The sequence below is a fragment of the Mustela lutreola genome, chromosome 1 (genome assembly GCF_030435805.1).
Source record: "Mustela lutreola isolate mMusLut2 chromosome 1, mMusLut2.pri, whole genome shotgun sequence".
NCBI lineage: Eukaryota > Metazoa > Chordata > Mammalia > Carnivora > Mustelidae > Mustela > Mustela lutreola.
Window position 1 is genome coordinate 109133800 of NC_081290.1, and position 20667 is coordinate 109154466.

A 20667-nucleotide genomic window follows, 5' to 3' on the forward strand; every position below is an offset into this window, starting at 1 on the left:
ATATCAAATCATTTAACTTGATATGCCTTAAACTTATACAAAGTTAAGTCAATTACTTCTCAGTAAAACTGGAACAAAATTTTGAAAGAAATTACATGGTATAAGGATTACAGAATATGTGACTCAAAGCACGTCCTTCCAAGAACCAAAATCAGATTCCCTATAATGCAAAGTGCATATATACTAAGGCTCATCTCCTACCGTCAGTATTTTAAATTGAATGCCATTTTCTAGCTCCATGAAGAATCCATCTAAAAGACTAGTTGCTTTCTTCCTGAGTTAAAACATTATACCAATTAATACACAATTAGGGCAATGTATTTATACTTTCTGCTAATAGTGTGACTGAACAAGTTACTCTCCACCCCACGAGTGAATATCCCATGGGGCAAAACACACAGCCCACCTTGTTTAGTCTCTTCCCTGGGGGACATCACTCCTCTGATGAAGTAGGCCTGACAGACTGGCATCAAGAACTAAAACAATTAGACTGACTGCCCCTTTCTTTCACATTGATCTTACTTCCATCCTAACACCTGTTGTATTCAGTGACTTACCCCCTTACAGGGGTATGTCTACACACTTATCATTATTTGATTGTTCCAATATTATACTCAGAAGGCCATGTTATTTACAACAGGACCACATCCAGAACCCAATCATCAAATCTTCCTGAATTTTAAATACACAAAGACTTTTTAAATGACTTTTTGCTTCCAATTGCAAATACTTGCCATCTGGAGTGTTCAAATTAAGTTCCAAAGGTTTTTCTTTTTACCCCTCTTGATCAAGGAACTCTTGTTAGAAAGAAATCTAGAGCAGTCTTCAGTATTTAAAACAGAAAAAAGAGTGGCTCTAAGACAGGAGCAGGGAGCTGGTGCCATTCCCACTTGTGCCCAACTCTATAGGTAGCTTTCAAAGCAATTAAGCTTAAATAATCAGATGCCCTCCTATCCTCCATTCAAACCTCACCTTTCTTCAAGAGTACAGAATATAATAATAACTGATTTTAAATATCATCTGTCCCTCAGTGGAAACTGACACTTCCAAACCCTTTAGCAATAACTACCTCTACAATTCACTTAATTTATTCCATTGTGAGAGCTACTGTTGTTTCACTTCTCAGGTAAACTTGGGACAAACTAAAAGCAGTAAAAAATTTTTAAAGGAACCACATTTCAAAACCCTTCTAATTCATCCTCACTTCGTGATGGGCAGAATACACCCAAGATAATATATAAAGACCAGCATTTAAATACCTCTTAAGTTTTCAAAGAAAATTATTTTTTCATATCTATTCTGAGAAGTAATAAGCTATGTCATAATTACCAAGATTTAAAAATAATCATGCTTGATTCTACTTTAGCAAAGACACTTTCAACAAGATTATGAACATACCCCCTGAAAAAACACAACGCACTTTACATATTTCAGACAACTTGCTATTCTTTTTTTTTTTTTTTTATGATTTTATTTATTCATTTGAGAGGATGCTGAGCTCAATCCCAGGACCCTGAGATCCTGACCCGAGCCAAAGGCAGATGCTTAACCGACTAAGATACCCAGGTGCCCCAGACTACTTGGTATTAAAAAGAAGCTTACAACGCACTGGGGATCAACTCTACCCCCACTTAATTTTTCTCCCAACTGTATTTTCAATATAGCCATCATTGACTAACATTTTGAAATTTCACACATTTCTTGAAAAGTAGCTATCCAACTAGGTTTCTACATTCCTCAGAGTGCTTTACATTTGGTTCATGAAATTTACATCAAATTCCAACTTTTTAGTAAGAGGACTAATAGGATTATTCTCATTAAATAAACGGGGGAGCTATCTCACGGAACAGCTTAAATAGCTAAAGACTCGTATTTCAACATATACAAGGGTTCAAGTAAATGAAGGAACTAAAGTATCCATAAAAAACACCTCTCGGGGGCGCCTGGGTGGCTCAGTGGGTTAAAGCCTCTGCCTTCGGCTCAGGTCATGATCCCAGGGTCCTAGGATAGAGCCCCACATCAGGCTCTCTGCTCAGCAGGGAGCCTGCTTCCTCCTCTCTCTCACTCTCTGCCTGCCTCTCTGCCTACTTGTGATCTCTGTCTGTCAAATAAATAAATAAAATCTTTAAAAAAAAAAAAAAAAAAAAAACACCTCTCACCTGTATAAGGACACCTACCTTCCTCTTACTTGCTGAGGCCATGAAACAACCTGGTCATAGCCTTCAAAATTACAGAGGGTATCAAGAATATCCCTACATCTCCTAACGACTTTTGATGGCTGAAAAGCGTTCTTTCCCTAACCCACAATCCCACTAATTTTCTTCTCCCATTCATTACCAGACTAGGACCGCCCGAAACCACAAGTGACTAACTACCCATTCAGACTTGTGAATGCTTAACTGGGCAATCTTTCTCTCCTCTTCTCTGCAAAATGTACCAATGACCCAACTAAATTAGACTCAGAGTTCCCCAAACACACTTTCTTTTCCTTGCCACAACCTGGTCTATCTGCTGCTGATACTCCCCTTTATATCTCAGTTCTCAGAAGCTTTATCTACCCCTTCAGGTCTATTTCAAATGCTACCCTCTCCATATAGTGCCCACACCACACCCCAACCCACCCCCAAACCTAAGAGGTCACATGTGCTTATTTGGTCCTTATGTGAGAGCACTTTGTCCCACTGCTTTACTGTCTACCTGCTGAACAGCACCAAAGCACTGTCTATAGATTACCTATTATAACTAGTTGTAAACCTTGAGTTCTCACCCCGAGAGAAGGTATTTTTCTTTAGCACCAAGGAAAAGGTCTACCAGGTTTAGGAGCTGATAGGAGATAGTGTGGTTCTCGTCCTAGCTATATATTAGAATCATCTGTAAAAATTTTCCTTAAAAATATTCATGCTGTTCCCTACCTCAAATTTAATCAGAATCTCTGAGGACAGGTTATGTTGGTGATTCTTTTTTTTTTTTTAAGATTTTATTTATTTATTTGACAGAGTGGGAGAGGAAGAAGCAGGCTCCCCGCCGAGCAGGGAGCCCGATGCGGGGCTCGATCCAAAGACCCCGGGACCACGACCCGTGCAGAAGGCAGACACCTAATGACTGAGCCACCCAGATGCCCCTATGTTGGTGATTCTTACTTATTTCCAGGATTGTGAATCACTGGACAGCAAAAAAGTATCAATAGGGGTAAGATATCTGTGTTTTCATTTCACTGCTAGAACAAGTCATTTCCTATTTTATTCTTCTTATCTAGTTAATTCCAATATCTCCCATCCTATTTTAGGCTCTACTAATTTGACAAACTATCAAAACAGCTTCCTACTGGTTTCCCTACCTGGACCACCTCTTGGATTCAGCTCAGATCATGATCTTAGGATAGTGAGATCCAGCCTCATGCTGGGCTTCACGGTCAGCTCAGAGTCTACTTCAGATTCTCTCCTCTCACCCCCTGCCCTTCCCACTTGTGCTCTCTCTTTAAAATAAAGAAGTAGGGTGCTTGGGTGGCTCAGTCAAGTGAGCATCTGCCTTCAGCTCAGGTCATAATCCCAGGGTCGTGGGATCAAGTCCCACATTAGGCCCCTTGCTCCACAGGGAGCCTGCTTCTCCCTCTCCCTCTTCCTGCTGCTCCCCCTGCTTGTGCTCTCTGTCAAGTAAAGTAAATAAATAAGACGTTAAGAAAGAAAGGGAAAGAAAGGAAGAAAGAAAGAGGTAACTCTTTTTTAAAAAAAAGCTTATGGGATGCAGTTAAAGGGAAGTTTATAGCTATAAATTCATGTATTAAAAAGGAAGAAAGGGGGCATCTGGGTGGCTCAGTCGTTAAAGCTATAGACTCTTAGTTTCGGCTACGGTCATGATCTCAGGTCAGGAGATGGAGCCCTGCATTGCACTCTGTGCTCGGTGCAGAGTCTGCTTGAGATTCTCGCTCTCCCTCTCCCTCTGCCCCCCCCTTCAAAAATGAAAAAATATTTAAAGAACATTAAATAAATTAAAAAATAATAAAAAATTAAAAAGGAAGAAAAATCTCAAATTAACAACACTAACTTTACACCTCAGGGAACTAAAAGAATAAACTAAACCTAAAGCTAGCAGAAGGAAAGGAAATGATAAAGAGTACAAGATTAAGAGATTAATAATACAGAAAAACAATGACAGTGGGAGGCCAATGGCGAGCAGTGAGGGGAAATCAACCCAACTAAGAGTTTAATTTTTTTTTAAACATCAACAAAACTGATGAACCCTTAGCTAAATTAACTAAGAAAAAAAGAGAGGACTCAATTAACCAAAAAAAAAAAAAGAGGGTAAATTCCCACTGCATTCATTCTATGAAGCCAGTGCTACCCTGACACCAAAGCCAGATAAAAGACACCACAACAAAACTACAGACCAACATCCCTGATAAATGCTAATGCAAAATCCTCAACAAAATAGTAGCAAACCACATTCAACAACACATTTAAAAAATTATACACCATGATGACATGGGTTCCTGGAAGTCAAGGATAGTTCAACATACAAAAAAATTTAAACAGCATTTAAAAATCACCACTACGTGAACAGAATGAAGGACAAAAATCACGGTCATCTCAATTGATGCAGGAGAAACATCTGACAAGACTCTACACTCTTTCAAGATTAAAACACTTGTTAAGAACAGAAGAAACTATCTCAACATAATAAAAGCTGGAAAGCTAACATCACTCAATGGTGAAAGAGTGAAAACTTTTCCTCTAAGACCAGGAACAATACAAGGATGCCCACTCTGACAATTTCTATTCAACATAGTATGGGAATTCTTAGCCAGAGCAATTAAGCAAGAATAATAAAAGGCATCCAACTAGGAAGGAAAAGCAAAAGTGAAAAACCGTTAGAATAAACAAAAGCAGTAAAGCTGAAGGATACAAAATCAGCATGCAACAACTGTGTTTCTATACACTAACAATGAGCAATCTGAAAAGGAAATTAAGAAAACAATTTCATTTATAATAGCATCAAAAAGAACATTTAGGGGCTCCTGGGTGGCTCAGTGGGTTGGGGCCTCTGCCTTCAGCTCAGGTCATGATCTCAGGGTCCTGGGATCGAGTCCCACATCGGGCTCTCTGCTCGGCGGGGAGCCTGCTTCCTCCTCTCTCTGCCTGCCTCTCTGCCTACTTCTGATCTGTCTCTGTCAAAGGAATAAATAAAATTAAAAAAAAAAAGTCATCAAAAAGAACATTTAGAAACCAATGTTTCTAAGTGAGGAAGATGAGAAACTTATTCCCCCAAAACTACAAAACACTGCCAAAGGAAATTAAAATCACCTCCAAGTGGAAAGCAGTGCCATGTGTATGGACTGAAAGACTTAATATTGTTAAAATATTAGTACTACCCAAAGCAACATACAGATTCAACACAATTGCTCTCAAAATCCCAAAGACTTATTTTGCAGAAATTCAACAAATCATCCTAAAACCCACATGTAATCTAAAAGGCCCCCAAATAGCCAAAACAATTACTTTTAAAATGAACACACTTAGAAGACTGAGACTTCCTGATCTCAAACTACGTGATCTCATACTACAAAGCCACACTAAGCAAAACAGTACGGTACTGCCATAAAGATACATACACATACTACTGGAATAGAGGTAAGTCCAGAAATAAACCCTTATATATACATAGACAAATGACCTTAGTAGAGTGCCAAGACCACTCAATAAGGACAGTGCCTTCAATAAATGGTGTTAGGAAAACTAGATATCCACAAGCAAAAGACTGAAGTTAGACATTTATCTTAGACTATATACAAAAATAAATTCAAAATAAGTTAAAAGACCTAAATGTAAGGCCCAAAACCATAAGACACAGGGGGAAAATTTCATGACATTAGATAAAATGATTTCTTGAATGTGAGACTAAAAAGAACAGGTAACAAAAGCAAAAATAAAGTGGGACTACATCAAACCATTAAGACTTTTAAGATTTTTGGGACGCCTGGGTGGCTCAGTGGGTTAAGCCGCTGCCTCAGCTCAGGTCGTGATCCCAGAGTCCTGGGATGGAGCCCCACATCGGGCTCTCTGCTCAGCAGGGAGCCTGCTTCCTCCTCTCTCTCTGCCTGCTTCTCTGCCTGCTTGTGATCTCCGTCTGTCAAATAAATAAATAAAATCTTAAAAAAAAAAAAAAAGGACTTTTAAGATTTTTATTTATATGAGAGAGAGAGAGAGAGAGAGCATGAGCAGGAGGGGCAGAGGGAGAGGGAGAAGCAGCCTCCTCACTGAGCAGGGAGCCCAACGTGCGGCTTGAGCCCAACACCCTGGGATCATGACGCAAGCCACAGGCAGACACTTAACCACCCAGGTACCCCAAACACTAAGACTTTCGTTCATTAAAGGACACAACTGACAGTGAAGAGGTAACCTATGGAATGGAAGAGATCGACAAGTCATGTACCTGATAATATTATGGTTAATATCCAGAATGTATTAGTCGGTTAATATTCAGAATATACAAAGAAACCTACAACACAACTAGAAAAAAATCAAATAACTGGATTAAGAAATGTCAATAGACATTTCACCAAGAATGATTAAATAAAAGGCCACAAGCAGCTGAAAGATACTAAATACCACTAGTCATCAGAAAAATATAAATCAAAACCCAATATGAGATCACCTCATATCCACAAAGATAGCTATTTTTAAAAAAATAAAAATTAGGGACGCCTGGGTGGCTCAGTTGGTTAAGCAGCTGCCTTCGGCTCAGGTCATGATCCCAGCGTCCTGGGATCGAGTCCCACATCAGGCTCCTTGCTCCGCAGGGAGCCTGCTTCTCCCTCTCCCTCTGACTCTGCCTTCTACTCTGTCTGCCTGTGCTCACTCTCGCTCTCTCTCTGACAAATAAATAAATAAAATCTTTAAAAAAAATTAAAAAATAAAAAAATAAAATAAAAATTAAAAAAATTAAAAAACAAGCATTGGCAGGGATCTAGAGAAGCTGGAATCCTTGCGCACTGTTGGTGGGACCATAAACTACTGTGTAAAACCATAGTGGAATAACACAGATACTGTGGAAAACAGTATGATGGTTCCTCAAAAAATTAAAATAGAACTAGTTAATGATCCAGCAATCCATCTTCAGGATATATAGCCAAAAGAACAGAAAGCAGGGCCAAAGAGACAACTGCACCATGTTCCTAAGCAGCATTGTTCACAAAAGCCAAGAGATGAGAGCAACGCAAATGCCCATCAAAGGATGAACAGATAAACAAAATGTGGTACCTACATACAATGGAATACTCTGCAACCTTAAATTGGAAGGAAATCCTGTCACATGCTATACCATGGATGAACCTTGAGGACATTATGGTAAGTGAAATAAGCCAGTTGCAGGGGTACCTGCAGTTAATCAGTGGAGACTTCAGCTCCGGTCATGATCCCTGGGTCCTGGAATCAAGCCAGAGTTGGGCCTCTGCTCAGCTGGGAGCCTGCTTCTCCCTGTTCCACTCCCTACCCCTGCTTGTGAGCGTGCGTGGTGTCTGTCTGTCTCTCTCTCTCTCTCTCTCTCTCTCTCTGTCAAATAAATAAATAAAACCTTAGGAAAGAAAAGGAAAGAAGCCAGTCACAAAAAGACAAATACTATATGATTCCACTAGTATAAGGTATCTAAAATAGTCAAATTCATAGATACAGAAAGCAGAATGGTGGTTATCAGGCTGGGAAAAGGGACTAAAAGAGAATTCTTGTTTAATGGGTTTCAATTGTGCAAAAGGAAAAATTTCAGGAGATCTCTTCCACAACAATGTAAATACACTTAATACTGAAACTGTACACTTAAAAACGGTTAAGGTCCTAAAGTCTTTTTTTACCACAATAAAAAAGACACACTTTTTTAAAAAGTTAAGCTATAAAACTGTATAGATATATGTAAGAGCAATGATCCAATTTTTGTTTTGAAAAAATAAAAACAGCTAACATTTGAGTGCATACTATATGCCAAACTCTGACTTAGGCAGTTACTATATATTAATGCTGTTAATCCTACAACAACTATAAGAGGTCAATGCTATTACCAATCCCATTTTACAGATGAGAAAACTGAGACATAGACAAGTTACTTAGCATGTCCAAAAAACACAAAACCAGGGTTTCTTTGTTTTGGTTTGCAGGGTTTTTTTTTTTTTTTCTTTTTAAGTTTTTTATTTATTTGAGAGAGAGCAAGCACAAACTGGAGAGGGGGTGGAGAGCAGAGGGAAAGTGAGCAGACTCCAGGGAGCCCAAAGTGGGGCTCAATCCCAGGATTCCCAGCTCATGACCTGAACAGAAGGCAAACACATAACTGTCTGAGTCCCCTAGGTGCCCCTGAAGATTTATTTATTTTAGAGACAGAGAGCATGTGCACCTGCACAAGCACACGGGCCAGGGGTAGGGGGGAGGTGTGGACAGCAAAAGAGGGAGAGAAAGAGAATCCTCAAGTAGACACCCCATTGAGCACAAAGCCCAATGTGGGACTCCATCCCAGGATCCTGGGATCACGACCTGAGCCAAAATTCAGAGTTGGCTGCTTAACCAAGTGGGCCACCCAAGCACCCCACAAAGCCAAGTTCTAAATACAGACCCTCTTGAGACACTATTCATGCTCTTAACCTCTATGCAATACCTACACAAAAGTTTGGAAAGATAATGAACCAAATTATAAACATTCTCTTAGATTCTTTCTGATCATGATGGACTTTCATTTCATACACTTCTATTATATTTATGAAAAGATTATGTACTGCTTTTTATAATGAAAAGCAAAAGGAGATACTGATACTTTCAAAAAGTATACTTAATGTAACAGCAAAGTCTCTATACCTACTATCAATGACTTTATTTACTTATATATCTCTGGACTCAGACCCTCCACTACAGTAAAGCTACTCTATTTACTGTAACACGCTGTTTCAGCTGGCTTCTCTACTTCTGTAAGCTATCCTTCCCCTGGAATATCCTCTCCTATGCTCTAATGAGCACTTTCTGATTTACCCTTCCACTTTTAGTTATTTTTGTAATTTATCAAAATCGAGTTCTTAACTCACCTTCTTCAGGAGGCCTTCCTGAAGGCCTTACCTATACCATTTTTCACCAATTTAGTATGCTGCTTTGAAAAAACTGCCCTACAGAGGTTTTATCTGAGTTCCTCATAGAGCCATCAGCAAAGTTCCTTGAAGATGTTACTACTCCTTCTCCTACAGGCAAGTGCACTCCAGGGGCATAAAATATACTTAGCACCAACATCTAGAGTTCTACAGACTTTCCTATCAGAAACAACAGCTCCAGGTGCCTGGGTGGCTCAGTGGGTCAAGCTGCTGCCTTTGGCTCAGGTCATGATCTCAGGGTCCTGGGATCGAGTCCCACATCGGGCTCTCTGCTCAGCAGGGGGCCTGCTTCCCTTCCTCTCTCTCTGACTGCTTCTCTGCCTACTTGTCAAGATCTCTGTCTGTCAAATAAATAAATAAAATCTTTAAAAAAAAAAAAAAAAAGAAAGAAACAACAGCTCCTTAGAGATAGGACTGATTCCAGATCTGGGATAGGGAAATTACAAGGTAAATCTGATTTGTCTTGCACCAGAAGGCCAGGAAACAATCAGAGACTAATGCAGGAGGGTCAAAAGGATATAGAAACCACTCTGAAAATGGTTATCACTGAAAAATGAGACAATTTGAACATCCAAAAGAATAAGGATTGCAACTTATTTTAATGTTTAATGAAGGCAGGGGCACCTGGGTGGCTCAGTCAGTTAAGTACCTGACTCTTGATTTTGCCTAGGGATGTGATCTCAGGGTCATGAGATTGAGCTCCACTTCCAGCTGACCATGGAGTCTGGTTGGGATTCTCTCTCCCTCTCCTTCTGCCCCTACCCCCTGCACTCGCAAGCCTCTCTTTCTCTCTCTCGGGGCAGGGGAATGGAGGGGGGAAAAATCCAAAGGACCCTATACTGAAAAATGGGGAAACTACAACAAACATTTGTGATCCCAGGAAGTGACCAATATATTACCATTACATGTCTTCTAAGTAGGAATCTTACCATTTTTAGGGAGAACACAGTTTTTATTAACCAGTTGATGAGGAAGAACCTCCTTAGAGGGGGAAAAAAAATCAGACAGTAAATGACAGAACGGGGTTGGAAGGGGAATCACTATGTGCAAACCCTTACTGAAATAATTATCAGGCAACGACCATCATGGATACTAAAACCACTTGGAGAAAGATCATGAAGAAAAGCATAGTCTCATCATGCCAGAGTATCACCCTACAGATTACACAGTCACTGCAAAGTGAAAAATACATGTTTACAGTGGTAATCTGGCAGCAACCTCTCTAACCAAATGTCAAATTTTGGAGTGGAACAGCCAGGCATTCTGTGTCTCCTAATGTGATAAAATACAAGGCATGCAGGATCACCTAGGAGTCTTCTCAAGTGAATCTCAACAAATTCTAGTTAGGCCTTTGGACCTAATATTTGGCTGAAGGAAAATACAGTGGATAAAAGAACAACTTAAAGACACTACAAGGAAATAAGGAGTTAATCAAGAATATGTGATGTTGAGGAAATAATGAGATAATCAAGAATATGTGACGTGCTACAAGACAACTGACTAATCTCTTTTAAAAAGTCAGCATCATGAAATAAAGATGAAAGGACTCTTCTAAATCAAGAGACTGACAGACATGACAAGCAAATGCTACTTGTGAGCTCCTATAAGATCTTAATTTTAAAATATAACAAAAAGCAAAAAATGCAACTATTAAAGATGCCTAGGGGATAACTGGGAAATCTGAATAGGATTGACTATTAGATGATGTTAGGGAATTCCTGTCCATTTTCTTAAATGTAATCATGGCACTGTAAACAAGAAAGAAGAATGTCCTTGTCATTAAAAGAGGCATGCTGAATAATTAACAGGTGTGGTGTCATGGTGTCTGTGACTTTCAAACGTTTCAACAAATACACAAATGCAATACACATACAAGCAGACACAAATAAAGCAAACAGGACAAAATGTTAATTTAGGTGATGAATATACTGCAATTAGTTATTAATATTCTTCTTTAAACTTTTCTGTATGTTTGAAATTCTTCACAATAAAAAGCTAGGGAAACTTAATGAAGTTGTAAAATAAGTAAGGGGAAAAATAACTCCTGGTCTCTTTCCCTTAGCACCACCTCGTGATTTATTTTTTTCTTAAATAAAGCAAACTTCACATATAATATTAGTTTCAGGTGCACAACATCCTGATTCAATCACTTATCTTTTTTTAAAGTACTTCCTGTCTGTACAAGTAACCTTAAGTCCCTCAAGGACACTTAGATTTTCGCAGGTTTACAAATATATAAATAGCCCAACAGATGTTGTTATTCATAAATAACATAAAAGACCACTTTGATAAAAATCAAAATGTCTGTTAATTTAAAGTCTTAGCTAGGATATGGAACAATACAAAGCTTTTGATGACAGAAGTATAAGTATAATCATGTTGGAAAACAATTTGGCACCACCAAAACAAAGCTGACCACATATATATCCTATTACTAAAGAATGTTTCTGATGGGTGTATACCCAGGAGAAACTCTTGCACACAGGCACCAGGAATTAGGCTTAAGAATATTTAAAGCAGGGGCACCTGGGTGGCTCAGTTGGTTAAGCGACTGCCTTCAGCTCAGGTCATGATCCCAGGGTCCTGGGATCAAGTTCCGCATTGGGCTCCCTGCTCCATGGGGAACTCCCTCTGACCTTCGCCCCTTTCATGCTCTCTCTCACTGTCTCTCTCTCAAATAAATAAATAAAATCTTTTAAAAAAAATAAAAAAGAATATTTAAAGCAGCACTATACAAGAACAAAAACCTGGAACAACCCAAATTTCCATTAACAAAGAAATGAATGAACTATGATATATAGATTCACTGGAATACCACAGAGCAATGAAAAATGAATGAACTAGAGCTATACACATGAATGAATCTCAAAACCATGTTAAAGATAACAAGTTGCATAACAATACTAGCAGAGATTTCATTTATAAACGTTTCAAAAACATCGAAAGTAAATAATGCATTATCTAAGGAATCAAACGTGGAAAAGCAAATGAATGATAAACACAAAATTCGGGATAAGTAGTTCCTCTTGTGTGAAGCATTTATTGTATCATTTTTGTTTTAGATTCTATTAATGATTCACTATTAGTTTTTTATTCTACTCAAAATCTAATAATAACTGAGTAAAAGAAATTAATAACTAACTGACTTTAAGGTACATAAAACCTCAATTCAAAAACAATACTAAATTATTCACATAATAACTGCACTTAAATTTCTCTGCATTTATTTAGTAGTGAACAATGCAAAGCTATCAGTATTCAAATAGTCAAACCTATCAGTAGTGCCAATTAGGAAAATAATAAGGAATAAAATAAATCCCCAACCCAAGAAGCCATGCCCCATTTGAGGAAAAAAACAAAAGCCATGCTCTATGTAATGGCACCTACAGTTACCTATTTTACTCAATGATTTAAGCTCACAGCTTGACAAAAAAGATAAAGTAGCCTTCAGAATCTGACACTAAGTTTGCTCTTTTGACCTTTTATCAAGGTAGAATCATTAAATACAGGTTCATAATATGAAGAAGTCTGTTTCCTCTTACTTTATGACCATAAGGAAAGTCCTAACATCACAATTTCATTTATCTTTTATACCCTAACCACTAGAAGTCTGAGCCTGACCCAAATAATGCCACACGAGCAGACCCCAGCTGACAGGATTTTAGGAATGCTTTCCATCAGACATGGCACAGGGGTTGTATCATTAGAAGTCCCTAAAGAACCTTGCAATAAAACAGAACCTTTTTTTAATGTAAGAACACTTTAACATGAAATCTACCCTCTTAACAAATTTAAGTGTCAATGTAGTTTTCCTTGTTGTAGGTACAATGCTGAATAGCAGATGTCTAGAGCCTATTCATCTTGTGTGACTCAAACTCTGAGCCCACTGATGAGCGCTCCCCATTTCTCCCTCCTCCCAGTCCCTGGCAGCCACCATTACATTCTTCGATTCCATGAACTCAAGTGTTTTAGATACCTCATGTAAGTGCAATCATCCAGTGTCTTTCTGAAACTGGCTTATTTTAGGTAGCACAATGTGGCATACTGCAGAATTTCCTTCTTTTTAAGGCTATGTTGTATTCTACTGTGTGTATATACCACAAATTATTTATCCATTCACCCATCCATGGACATTCTGGTTGTTTCCACGACTTAGCCACTGTGAACAGTGCTACAAGAAGAGAACTTGTGTGCGATGTATAATTTAAGGGAAGTATCACAGGGTCCTTCTACCAGGTTCAACTACAGCTGCCAAACACATAGCGAAAAAGACCTAGCTTACAGAATATGCTGAATTGCTCTTTATTCAAAGTCAGACACAAGACTGATACCAATCAAAGAAATCGAAATAAAAACACATAACTGTTGAGCTAGGAGTACTACCTGCCCAAGCATGAATAAGCAAATGCCTCATGTTAAAACAGGAGATCCGGAGAGGTTCACAATCAACTAGGAAGGATAATAATTGTATTTATACTCCATTACATTAAAACTTTACTATGCAGAGATTTAAAATGGTTGCTCTATGGAGTATGCCTAACTATAGTACATCTACTAAATGGGTTTGCTATCAATACCGGGGACAATTCCTTATTAGTACAGGAGTTACCATGCTATTGCTTCTCTCTTCTAACATCTAGAGCTAAGTATGTGCTTAGCTATGTGCATATGTGTCTATTACATCAACTCCTACCAAATTTACTAATAACTAAAAATTTTGTATGTTGGGATGCCAGGGTGGCACGGTTAAGCATCTGCTTTCTGCTCAGGTCATGATCCCAGAGTCCTCCTTGCTAAGCGAGAAGCCTGCTTCTCCCTCTCCCTGCCACTCCCCCTGCTTGTGCTTGCTCTCTCTCTCTCTCTCTCCCTCTCTGACAAATAAATAAAACTTTAAAAAAAAACAAAAATAAGAAAATAAAAATTTTGTATGAAAAAGATTCACCCCCCAAAAAATGACTAAAATTTCTATCTACAAACTGTATGAACAATATAAGATCACACCTACTTCTACCAGCCCTTCAATCTCTTTAAAAAAAAAAAAAAAAAAAAAAACTGAGTTAAATAAAGACTTCTTCAATTTTCGATTACCTACCAATCAAATGATACTTGCTTTTTAAAAGTTCTACTGGAATATAAACATAACTCGTGCCAAAACCCCAGCATAACTGTTTATAATATAAGCATGTCAATAAAAGGATATCTCCACTGACCACCACAATGTCCTCAAACCAACATTGGTCTTTTGTAAAATCAATGAGCTTTATAAGAAGCTATGACAGTTGTACCCAACCACCTAACTTACAGCAGTACCTAGGGATGGTATGAGATAATGTGAGGAATTTAAAGATAATCTTTATAAATACAAAGTATAATATGGTAGTATCTCCATCAGTGATGAAGAGGAGTTCCAGAAACATGCTGCATTATTAGGAAGGAACTTTGTTATGGAAGGACAAGAGTTTCAGAGGGTACAGTGACATTTCAAAGTTGCTACATGTTGGAAGGGCAATCCCTTCCTCAGTTTCCAAATCCAACTCCCAAGATGCCCAGCTACGCACTTTCCTCCTGGAGACCCAAATCACCTTACCTTGCTACTGTTCCTTTGAAAGAATCTACTCCAAGAATGTGTTCAAAATGTTCATAAGCCGATGGAAGCAGGAGTCGGGGGGGGGGGGGGGGAGGCAAAATGAGTGAAGGGGAGTGGGAGACAGAGGCTTCCAGTTTCAGAACAAGTCACAGGAATAGAAAGCACAGCATAGGACATATAGTCAATGATATTATAATAGTGTTGTATAGTGACAAACAGTAGTACACTTGTGGTGAGCACAGCAGGAGGTAGAGACATACTGAATCACTATGTTGTACACCTAAAACTAACGTAACATTGTGTGTCAACTATTCTCAAACTAAAATACTTAAAAAAGAAAAGAAAAGAAAAAGTTCTAAATACTGGGAGAATTACTAAAATGTGACAGAAACAATTAGAAAAATGGAAAAGAAAGAAAGAAAAATGGGGCTAAGAGACTTGCTTGACACAGGATTGTCCCAAACCTCCAATCTGTAAAAACCACAGTATGCGTAAAGCCCAATAAAGCAAGCACAATAAAACAGGTGTATAAGGGCGCCTGGGTGGCTCAGTGGGTTAAAGCCTCTGCCTTCGGGAGGGAGCCTGCTTCCTCCTCTCTCTCTCTGCCTGCCTCTCTGCCTACTTGTGATCTCTGTCAAATGAATAAATAAAAAATCTTTTAAAAAAAATGAAATAGGTGTACATATATGTTTGTGTGTGTGTGTGTGTGTGCGCATATACCTCTATATGTATACCTATATGTACCTCCATTCCTAGCTTTTAATTTCTCTCAGCAATGATATGTATGTTTTTAGTGTAGAGATCTTTCATTGCTTTTATTACATTTCATTTATTACATTTCATTTTATTACATTTCATTATATTTTATTTCATTGCTTTTATTACATTTTTTCTAGTTGTTTGATTTCCTTGGGTGTTACTAATATACTATCCTTTATAATTTTATTTTTCAAAAGCTATTATGGAGAAACAAAAATTGTTTTCTCCTTACACATTTTTAAGCCTTCCTTCTAATTGGGACATCTGGGTGGCTCAGTCGATTAAGTATCTGCCTTCAGCTAAGGTCACAATCCCAGGGTCCTGAGATTGAGTCTTACATCTGGCTCCTTGCTCTGAGGGGAGACTGCTTCTCACTCTGCCTGCTGCTCCCCCTGCTTGTGCGCTCTCATGCATGCTCTCTCCCCCTCTCTGGCAAATAAATTTTTAAAAATCTTAAAAAAACAAAAAAAAACAAAAAACCTTCCTTATGACTAGGTGTAATAGTATTAGACATGAAACTACATGCATAATAAAACCACTCACTGAACACTGTGCCAAGTATTTTGCATGCTCTCTTATTCACCTTCCCATCAATTCCATGAAGAGGATACACCATTAGCCCTCTACTACAAATTTAAGAGAGAACTTGGCCAAGGACATGGTAGTAAAGATTTAACTCCAGGTCAGACTATTAACCCAGTCTCCTTCCACTCATACTATACTCTTTAAAGTTCTTACATCTTATAAATGGTTACAAATCACTCAGGTCCTCAGCTGATCCTTGAACTACAGACAAGGTAGCATCTGCCCTGAGCTATTTACTAAGGGCTTGAATGCTCTTTGCTTTCCTTGTCAGGCCCAATGACCTCTTTTCGTTAAGAAACTGAACGCCTAAAAAAAAAAAAAAACCTGAATGCCTTCAGTGTACAAGGTAGAGAAAATGAAAATATGTAAAGCACAGCCTCCACCCTCAAAATATTTTTACAGACTCCTAGGAACTAGGCATAAACTATTACACTACTATTAAAATTAGTAAACCACTATTAAATAAGAATGAACACTTCTATAAGGAAATGCCATCAAACATCAGAAAAGCTCAATTTTCAAGTAAAAGGGATTTTATTCATATAAAGAGCCAAAGCTTTTCTTAAAATTAAACATCTTAGGGGCCCCTAGCTGGCTAAGTCAGAAAAGCATGCGACTCCTGATCTCAGGGTTGTGAGTTCGAGCCCCACATTAGATGCAGAGATTACAAAAAAAAAACCCCTCAAAAAATAAATTAAGCATCTTAGATAAAAATATTTTTGTACCTTAAGCATGAAACACAGCATAATACTACAAAGACCTTAACATTGACAGGTGCCTGGGTGGCTCAGTCGGTTGGGCATACAACTCTTGATTTTGGCTCTGGTGATGATTTCAGTGTCCTGAGACTGGGCTGGGCGATGGGTTCCCCCCTCAGTTGAGGAGGGAGGAGTCTGCTTGAGATTCTCTCCCTGTCCTCCAACACCCCTCCCCCTGCAAGTGTGTACTCTAATAAATAAATGTTTTTTAAAAATGTTTAAACAAGAAGACCTAACATTGATTAAATTTACTAATGTGTGAAGTGTTTTACATACACTTAGAATTTACACCAAAATCCTGTACTATCCATGGGCCCACTGGATGTAATATCAAACAGAAAGTCAAGTTATTTGCCTAAAATCATGCAGCTAGTAAATGATGGAGTCATGATCCAAATGTAGCATATACCTCTTTATTCAGCCTTGTGATGCATTTATCATTGACGCAAACATTCTATGCCCACCTACTGCATGCATAGCATTGTACTGAGAAACCAGGGGGCAGTGAACAAGATAGCTTGTTCACAAACCTCACCTTGTGATTAAAAAACAGATAAATAAGAAAATAAATGAGATAACTACTGATTGTCTAAAATACCTATAGGAAATCAAGGTGTTGTGAGTAAGTAACTGGGAAAGGCTTACCTCTGTTATTGCCTCTTATAGTTTTGTTCTCAGATTGTTCCCACATAAGCTGGCCAGACAGCCAGGCTGGGGATCAGAGAAGCAGGCAGACAGAAGACAGACCACTGAAGATGATCAGAACAGGAGAAGGCTTATGTCATGTTTTCACGAATATGTTGGCATTTTTCCACAAATCCTAAGGAGACAATGTTCTTTCTACTGAATAATACCATGCCTAAGAGAGTATCACCTATGCCTGATGAATATGGTTTCACAGTCAAAATCTCAACATGTAAGTGTCTGTACGTATTAACTCATTCAGCATTACAAAATGCAACCTAACTTTAAACTGAAGGTAAACCACATTATTCCACTCATGGTACACAATTTCCAAAAGCAAATTATTGGGTTTTTTGTTTTAAATCCAGGTCCCACATAGCCTTCAACAAATTAAAAATTTGAAAATTATTTCAAAGAAACAAAAAGACTCATACCACGTTTAGCATGCTGAGTAGTCCCAATGCTATTTTTAGAAAGAGCAACACTTCTCATGTGCAACTTTTTCCAAATGATACTAACAAGGTCAAGGATCATATCCTATCTAAAAACAAGACCTATACAACATAGCCAGGATCTCTTAGAATAGTTTATGTACAAGTCGTGTGGCCTGAAGGTTTTACTTGTATTTTACATGTCTTTATATTTACATACTTTATATTTAAAATATTCATATTACTTGTATATACTATTCTTACTTGTTTTCATTCCAAATCATTTATATTTTTCATATGGCAGTGTTCAAACAGCCTTTAAAAGAAGAAAATAATGCTTCACGTCTTACCAGCATTTCACATTCACTGGATAATTTGAGCTCCAGAACAACCTTGAGAAATATGTAAGTAAGAGTATCATCTTCCCCTCTGCACAGTGGTAGGAGTGGCGCTCAGAAAGGTTAGGTAACTTGGCTAGTTCAAGATTGCACAGTACTTGGCAAAGGCAGAGCCCTGACCAGGCCTTCAGACTCTTTGTTCATGCTCTTCTCCCCACAGAACGCTGCTAATTTAATACATGAACTTTCACGCATCTCTCTTCAACAGACCTGGACTGGAACTAAGAGCCATACCACTGTGGCCCTACCGACTCTGAGTGTCTAAATGCAACCGGAACACGAGTGCTTTTCAGTAAACATAAACACTAGCACACGTTTCAGTCAGGACCCCATTCAGTGCTGGGTTTGCTCCACTGCACAAAACTTATTAAAATACACCATGCCTTAAAGCATAACCCTTAATGGAACTGACTTTTTCACTCAGTGGCAAATTCTGTAAATGAGAACCGTGACTCATAGCGCTAACTTACAGTTTTCTAAATTAATAAATTTGGATGCCAAAACAAACGAAGGAATTACAGACCCCTATCTATCCCCAAGCCCAAAGTTGCTGAAGTGTCAAAGCGCGGTAGTCAAACACAAGGAGAGAGGCGGGGCTGGAGCTAGCGTTCCTCCTTTTCTGCGACCCCAGGCAACCCACTCCTCAAAACCCCAACGGGTCTCTTCCGACCCCCAATCCCGCCGGGACCAGAGTGACCGACTACCCGGCCCCGCGACGACCCGCGACCACGACCAGAGTGCTGCCGGGAGCTGCGGCTGTGGGGATACGCACGGCTGAGGCTGCCCCCTCCCCGGGGCGTCCCCACCTGTCTCGGGTAGCCCGCACACCTGACAGTCCCAGCAAGGACAGAGGATGCGCTGCGGGAAGCCGCCCCTCAACGCGGCGCCCTAGAACCGCCGGGCTGCCCGGGACAAGTCCGCTTCCGCCCCCAGCCCACATGGCCGCTGGCAGACCGCGCCCGCGTCGGAGGGGCCCAAGATCCCCGGAGGAGGGAGGGGGCGGCGGCGACAGTGGCTGGGGGAGGAGAGAGCGCGGCCGGCGCGCCCGGGGGGTGAAAGAGGAGGAGCGCGTCCCAACCGGCCGCGAGGGCAGACGGAGAGCGGAGGAAGTCCGCCGGCCGCAGCGGCGTCGCGGGGGAGCAGGCGTCTACCTGGGAGCAGAAGTACGAGCCCTGGATGCCCAGCTTGATGCAGGTGGGACACTGGAGCTTGGCCTCGCTGCTGCAGCCGTCCGTCTCGCACACGCGCGTCTCCACGGCCGCCATGCTGCCTGGCTGCTCGAGGAGCGCCTCACCGAGGAAGAGGAGGAGGAGGAGAGAGGGCAGAGGAGGGGACAGAGGCCGAGCCAGGGGAGGAGCTCGGCCCGCGGGGCCTGGGCGCGGAAGCAGGAGGAGCGCCGGGCCGGCCCAGACCACGCTGCGCGCCCCGCCCCTGCCCCGCGCGCGCAACTGGCGCCCCGCCCCGCGGCGTTCGCCCCGCCCCCGCCGGCGGCCCCCGCCTCCCGGCGCCAGGCGCGCACGTGGGGGCTGCGAGGGATCGTGGCGGAGACCTCCGCCGGCTCCGCGTGGTCTCACGCTTGTCCCGGGCGAGAGCGAACCCCTGGCCCTGGTCAGGGAAGGCCAGGTGCTGCCGGCGGGAAGGGGCCCTCATGTCTTGCGCCGCGTGTATCTAGAGAGACAGCGCTCTGGTCCTGCCTTACTGGATCGCGGGGTCTTGAATGTCCCCCACACTCGCAAGAGGTTGGAAAGGGCGCCCCGCTCCTCTGCGTTGGTCACCCGGCAGCTTCTTGGAAAAGGAAAGTAATTCATTTTTTAAAGTTCCGTTTCTCACGGATACTGCCTGCTCTGAGGCCTAAGGACCACCATTCAGTCATTCACAAAAAGGGGAGCCAGAGAGCTGTCAGGAGATGGGCCGAGATTTGCATCAACCCTCCCTCGTGCCTGATTTTCTTCATGTACACACCCCCATTCACAATGTACAATGCTAGTAATAGTAACACCGCAACTACTAGATATTCAATAAAACAATTTGGTGTTATCCCAGTCGGTTATTTAAAAGGTGAGTAGGGAAGAATTGTATTAATCTTGAATCATCGGGGTTGAAAGGAGGTTTAGTGCTCTTGTGACGCAACTTGTTGCCCAGATCTCTTCAACTACATCCCAGATCTGCCATTTTCGAACTTGTGCTTGAATATCTGTCACTAGGGAACGGAGAGGGACTAATACTTGTTGATCATCAACTAAGTATTGTGACCTTCGTGTTATCTAATCTGTATTTTTTAATTTAACACATTTAATAGAGGAGAAAAACATGTCACTTTTATTTTTAATAAGTTTTGATGTGTAAGCAG

At 40.4% G+C, this 20667-nt stretch overlaps 1 protein-coding gene across 2 annotated transcripts in view; it reads right to left on the reverse strand.

Moving 5' to 3' along the window:
• METAP1 (methionyl aminopeptidase 1) overlaps window positions 1–19737 on the reverse strand; it is a 66320-nt gene extending 46583 nt beyond the window's left edge. Inside the window, exon 1 of one of the 2 annotated variants that reach the window (XM_059172482.1) lies at window positions 19469–19737. In XM_059172482.1, coding sequence (XP_059028465.1) covers window positions 19469–19582 — 114 coding nt within the window. In that variant the 5' untranslated portion in view covers window positions 19583–19737. The remainder of the gene's footprint in view (window positions 1–19468) is intronic. The other variant, XM_059172476.1, reaches the window with a different exon arrangement.
• Window positions 19738–20667: the final 930 nt, after the last annotated feature.